The 6,317-nt window shown below is 39.0% G+C and overlaps 1 protein-coding gene across 2 annotated transcripts; it reads left to right on the top strand.

Annotated features, from left to right (window-relative positions):
* The first annotated feature begins 1,995 nt into the window (after positions 1 to 1,995).
* LOC121981918 (bifunctional levopimaradiene synthase, chloroplastic-like) lies at positions 1,996 to 5,875 on the top strand. Of its 2 annotated transcripts, none has more exons than XM_042534702.1 (12): positions 1,996 to 2,372; positions 2,476 to 2,782; positions 2,876 to 3,059; positions 3,155 to 3,372; positions 3,451 to 3,571; positions 3,664 to 3,776; positions 3,852 to 4,194; positions 4,291 to 4,389; positions 4,485 to 4,691; positions 4,804 to 4,942; positions 5,047 to 5,301; positions 5,401 to 5,875. In XM_042534702.1, the coding sequence occupies exons 1-12, from the start codon at positions 2,130 to 2,132 to the stop codon at positions 5,695 to 5,697; spliced, it is 2,526 nt and encodes an 841-aa protein (XP_042390636.1). In that variant the 5' UTR covers positions 1,996 to 2,129; the 3' UTR covers positions 5,698 to 5,875. The 2 variants fall into 2 exon arrangements, with proteins under 2 accessions (XP_042390636.1, XP_042390635.1); XM_042534701.1 differs by having other exon boundaries at positions 2,470 to 2,782.
* The last annotated feature ends 442 nt before the right edge of the window (positions 5,876 to 6,317 follow it).

Below are 6,317 nucleotides of genomic sequence, written 5' to 3'. Positions count from 1 at the left end.
GTTAAAGCCTAATTAGTAGTCACCAAAGTGCTCAAGGTTCTCTTGTGTCCAAGTGTTCTTGGTTGGAGTTGTGGTGAGGTTTCTCCACCCACAAGGAGGTTAAGCTAGCCGGAGTTTACCGGGGACTAATCCACCGACGGATTGAGGGATCGTCCACATTACGGACAAGCCGTGGAGTAGGAGCATCATCTCCGAACCACGTTACATTGACGTGCATTGGTTTGCTTGTTCTTTTCTTTGTCTTTAGCTTTCGTATTCGTAATTAGTATTTGTATTTCCACTTGCGCACTAACGAACACGTAGGAAGCGAGTAATTGGGGGCGCCATCTATCCAACCCCCCTTCAAGCCGGCCACAAGATCCTCCTACAGGAGATTGTTAGTATTAGCTCTAAGAGCCAATTATTAGATGATTAGGCTTATTAGGTTAATGAGTCCAATCCGAGTTAGACTCATTGGGTTGGATAGAATCTAATTCGAGTTAGACTCAATTAAATCCACTCATTGGATTGAGTCCAATTCGAATTAGACACATTGGATTGATGGGCGACAAACAATATAAAAGGGTTCACAATACACAAAATCATATTTCACATTCATTCATACATCCATATGATCACATTTCATAATCCATACATACAAACACATTTTCATACATCTTAACAAATATATTTTATACATTTTATACAATCCATAATACGATAGATTTATATCATATTTATATATAAATAAAAATATTACATATAAGTATAATCAATTTTGCTACCTAGATAGAAGAAATGAACAAATGATATCATCAATGTCAAGCTTAGACTCCTGAATCATATAGCAATACAATATTTATAAATTATGATATTAGATTATCAAAACTGAATAAATATATTTTGTATGATTTATATATAATAAAAAATTGAGTTTTAATTAAATAAACCTCAAAAAAGCTAATCAATAATATTTGATCATCATGTTGAGATTTGGTACAAGATGCCTTTTTAGCACATATGGATCACTCGAGGCTAAATAAGGTAAAATATCCAAATCAATGGATTTTTAGAAATTTTTTACAATCACACCTCAAATTTATATTTTACTACTTTTAATAGGATTGCAATAAATCAACTTAAGAAAATTGAAATTCAATTCCTATTTGGTTTCCTTGTTCTGTAGGCGTGATTGATAATTTTTCCTTAATTATGTACTTTTATAATTTAATCATTATAACTTATTTTATAAATACGGGTGTAACTTTTGAAGGATGAAAAATAAAAATTATAATGAGTGCTTCTTTGCTTTTTGAAGAGTTTCCTAGTTATTCTTTGTGAAGATTTTCCTTAATAATCTTCGTTCGAGATTATCTAACCATTTTGTATGAATCTTCATGATTCCGCCTCTTCACATTTGAAGAAAATTTATTCTCCAACCAAATTTAAGTATGATATATAGTCTGTCCAATTCAAATTTAAACTTTTTTAAAAAAATATATTTTTTATACTATTTTTAACTTAATAATTTTTTATTTATAATGTATGTTAATTTTTAAGAAAACATAGCTAAATTTATGGCACTTTACTTTAAAAAAAATCATGATAATAGTCTTTTAAAATTTATTACTAACTTAACTCACTAAATTATTTGATAATAGTATTAAATTATCATCCAAGAAAAATTCTTACCGTGAAGCGTAGTTGGCATTCGATGCGAGATATATAATTAATCAATTGAAAGGCGCGCTGGAAGTGTGATATATTTTTTATAAATTAAATGAAAAAAAAGAGAGAAAAAACAAAAGAGAAATAGCAAATTATAATAGTTAATTAACTACTACTTAGTCAATGTAAGAACCCGCCCGCCTAGCATCGTTGACTGACGTTGCCGCTTGGAATCCTCCTCAACGCCGGGACTCGACGGTTGTTTAATTTCTTCCATATTATTTTGCAAGAACGCGGTGTCGCAAGTAATCCGCCACCTCTCTTACTTATAGATCACTTCTCCACTAATTAATCCAACTCCAATTCCTTCCCCCTCCTCTCTTTCGTATACAGACAACTGCTACACTTAGCTTGCCAAAGACGAATCATAAACCTTCAGAAGCCACAAGCGGAGAGAGTGAGGGAGAGGAATATCAGAGATCATGGAGAGCCTGTGCCAGCTTCCTGCCGCTCCCAACACCCTCGCCTTGTCGAGGGGCCTGGCCAATGGCCGCCGGAACTTGGCCCTGCAGGCGAGGATGAACAATGGCAGCGCAGGCTTCAGCCACGGAAAACAGACGGTTTCCATCCAGTCACGGAGCAAGAGGTGTGCCGGAATCGCTCTCAAAGCAACGCAATCTCCACAAGTCGAGCTCACAAAAGAAGTCCAGTTGCCAACCCTCCCGGTAATAGACCTCGGCTGAAAATCAATCAAGATCCTGCCTTGCGTACGTGCATGCATGCATGTACTTTCTGCTTACTGCTAGCTCATAAATTTTTTAGGCGAAGGTTGAGGAGAAGAACGAGAGGTGGGAGACGCTGGTTAAGGAAATCAAAGAGATCTTCCGGTCGATGAACGACGGCGAGACGAACGCTTCGGCTTATGACACTGCGTGGGTGGCTAGGATTCCGTCCACGGAGGAACCGAGCAGGCCTCACTTCCCGCAGACTGTTGATTGGATTCTCAAGAATCAGTTGGAAGATGGCTCTTGGGGAGAGCCCACTTACTACCTCGTCTTCGATCGATTGATTTGCACTCTGTCATGCGTCCTTGCACTCAAAACCTGGAACGTTGCAGAAGATCAGATCGAGAAAGGTACCACACAATATCTTTAATTAATCAATATATATATGAATGATTTTGGCATGTGAAATGAATCATCGATCTACAACTTAATTGATCTTGCAGGTCTAGATTACTTGAGGAATCATGTGGATGAAATAGAGACCGCGAGCGAGAGTCTGATAACTAGCGGATTCGAGGTTGCATTTCCTTCCATGTTGAACGAAGCCAAGACTCTGGGCATCGATCTTCCATATGATCGTCCGTCCATTCAAAAAATTGTCCAATTTAGGGAAAAGAAAATGAGCAGGTGACTGATTAATTAATGAGTATAGATTAATTAATTACTGATTGAATCGGCAAGGAAAATCGAATTCAACGCAAACTACAACTGATCTGTGGCAGAATCCCAGTGCAAGTGATGCATTCAGTGCACACGACGCTGCTATACACGTTGGAAGCCTTGCAGGAAGTCGTGCAATGGGACAAAATTCTCAAGCTTCAATCTGCAGATGGGAGCTTCCTCAGCTCTGCTTCTTCCACGGCCGCAGTCTACATGAAGACTGGCGACAAGAAATGCCTTGAGTTCTTGCAATCTGTACTTGACAGATTTGGAGACAATTGTAAGTTATCGCTATCAAAATTTTAATTGGTTTTGTTTTCATCTTAAATTAATTTCATTAACATGGCGAATTAAACAGTGCCCTGCCAATACCCAATCGACCTTTTCGAACGCATCTGGGCCGTCGATACGATCGCGAGACTTGGGATCGACCATCTCTTCAAGAAAGAGATCATAGAGACGCTTGATTACGTTTACAAGTACGACCAGTATTTTTTAGATTCAAACAAAGACTGGTTATACTTTAAACTCATTACACTAAAGAATTTAATTATCGATCGTTGTTGAATAGATATGCTGGGAAACAAGGCGTTTCTTGGGGCAGAGACAACACCGTTCCTGATGTTGACGATACGTGCATGGCCCTCCGTCTGATGAGGTTATATGGCTACCCTGTCTCCTCAGGTATGCAACATATACGGTGCATAAGTTAATTATTAATTTCTTATTCCAACGTAACTAAGAGTCACTTGCTTGCAGATCTGATCGAGTTCTTCAGAGACGACGATGGCAATTTCATATGCTTCCCAGGCCAAACGCATCGTGGAGTATCAGACATGTTCAACTTGTACCGCTTCTCTCAGGTTGCCTTCCCCGGCGAGAAAATTCTGAAGGAAGCCGAGTCCTTTGTGGAGACATACTTGAAGGATTGCGTGAAGAACAACAACGTCGACGACAAGTGGTCCTGCAAGAAGGCACTGGGCAAAGAGGTTGCTCGTGGCTTGGAGTACCCGTGGAGGAGGAGCTTCCCCAGACTTGATGCCAGGGAATACCTTGAGCATTATGGAGACAGCGATGTTTGGCTCGCCAAGACCATCTACCTGTGAGTAACAATCAATTTTTAATTCCGCTTTGTTAATCAATCACTCCCCTTCAAAATTTAGCAAATTAAGCAACTTGTGTACGTCTCGATATTTAGGATATACAATGTGACAAATCCGAAGTACCTACAACTTGCCAAGTTGGAGTTCAACAGGCTGCAAGCAATATACAAGAAGGAGACGAATTCCATTGCAGAGTATGTTGCGCTAACTGCTTAATTAATTTTATTCTTTCATTTTTGGGCTTTGAAGCAGTAAGAACCCTAACAAGTATATATGGTTAATTTAACAGTTGGTGGAATAGCTATGGACTAGAAGCTGCCTCTCTGTCCCCCGAGCAGCTTCACTTCGCTATTGCTTCTACACTCTCTGAGCCAGAGTTTGCTACGAGCAGAATAGCCTACACCAAGTTCAATTCCATTGAAAATGTTCTCGTAGATCTGTTTTACAAACATGAATCCACTGAGGACTTGAAGTTGCTGTGCCAAGCAGTTGAAGAGTAAGTAGTGGGAATCATGCTGGATGCTGCCCTTTCTGAATACTGTTTAATTAATTTGATGCGGAATGAAATCACTGAATATTAATTATCTTGTGATTTGTTTAATTTACAGGTGGAATCCCTCGCTGGCTCTTTCACTTCCAGCTCAATTGAAAACAACATTCAATGTTTTGTATGAGACTCTGAATGAATTAGCAGGGGAAGCCAGTAAAGTCCAAGGGAAGGATGTGTTCCCCTACTTCCATGAACTCGTAAGTTACTATTAATTGCAAGAAACTTTTAGTTTTTCATTTTAATCATTCTTAATTAGAGTTAAATAATTAACTGAAATTCCTTGGTGAAATAATGACAACAGAGGAAGAAACAGATGGAGGTGTACATGAAACTTAGGGAGACTAAATTAGGAGGACAAAGCGTTGAGAACTCATTGAAGGAGTACATCGACCTTGGCAAGAGCGAATTGGGCGTGGCCGTCCGATTACTGCCTTCCGTGTTTCTGATGGGGGAGCGTCTCAAGGATTTGGATCTGCTTTGCTTGAACGAGAAATCCAGACTCCAGGATCAACTCTCCGAGTTCTTGAGACTGTACATCGATGTCCAAATGCACAACGTATGGCATTGAATTAATCGGATTCGATAGAGTAATTGCATGCTTTCTCGAGTTATCGAATTAAACTGATCACTAATCGTTTTAATTTGGCGCATGCAGAACTCGCGGGTGCCAGATGGGAACAACGCTGTGGCCTTGAGCATGAAAGAGAGCAACTGCACGGCGGAGGAAGCGTTGTGCCACGTAGAAGCGAAGATGGAGGCGGCGTTCGACGAGCTGGTGCACGAGAGTCTAAAGCCGAGCTTGGTGCCGCGTAGCTGCCGGAGGTTGATGTTTGAGCACGCGAGGATCACACAGTTCTTCCTGCACGACGACTTCACCTCGCCGGCGCATATGCAGAAGATCGCCGAAGCCATGCAACGCTTCTACACGCCTGTTCCGGTCGGTAGTGCATGAACGGAGCAGCAGGGGAGTACCTTTTTTTTTTATCAAAAAAATTGTGGAAATAAACTTAACGCTTTATGAGATCGAGGCACGCAGATTGAAGCCCGATAATAATTTTAAATTTTGTGTTAATTCTTTTAAGGACGATATAATGCTACAATGAATGAAAGTCTTTACGTGTTAATTATTATATGATCCAGTAATTGTGTTAAATCTTTTGGCCAAAAATATTTTTTATTTTTTGCTTGACACGTTGAGCAAGGCGCCGTTCGAACTACGCTGCCGTTCGACACACGATATTCAAGTTGAATGATTCCATTAACTTGAAATGCTTCCAGAGGAAACGACGAATTATATAAATATTTATAAACATTTTAAAATTAAATTCATTAGGTAATTAAATAAGCAAAAATTGATTAATTTTTTGTTGTTGTCGAATATAGATTTTTAGAGAGAAAAACTATTAGAAACGTCATCAACTGTGTTTTGAGTCAAATAACGTTTGCCCTTCTTCTCAAAATGATAAAATAAGATAATAATTGAATTTGTCATGCTTTTAAAAATCAATTCACACCCTTATTTTATACTTTTGACATTGAATGGATATCAAAATCATTTTTAAAAATATAGAG

Source organism: Zingiber officinale, chromosome 5A, assembly GCF_018446385.1.
Source record: "Zingiber officinale cultivar Zhangliang chromosome 5A, Zo_v1.1, whole genome shotgun sequence".
NCBI lineage: Eukaryota > Viridiplantae > Streptophyta > Magnoliopsida > Zingiberales > Zingiberaceae > Zingiber > Zingiber officinale.
This window is presented reverse-complemented; position numbering and strand designations above follow the sequence as displayed.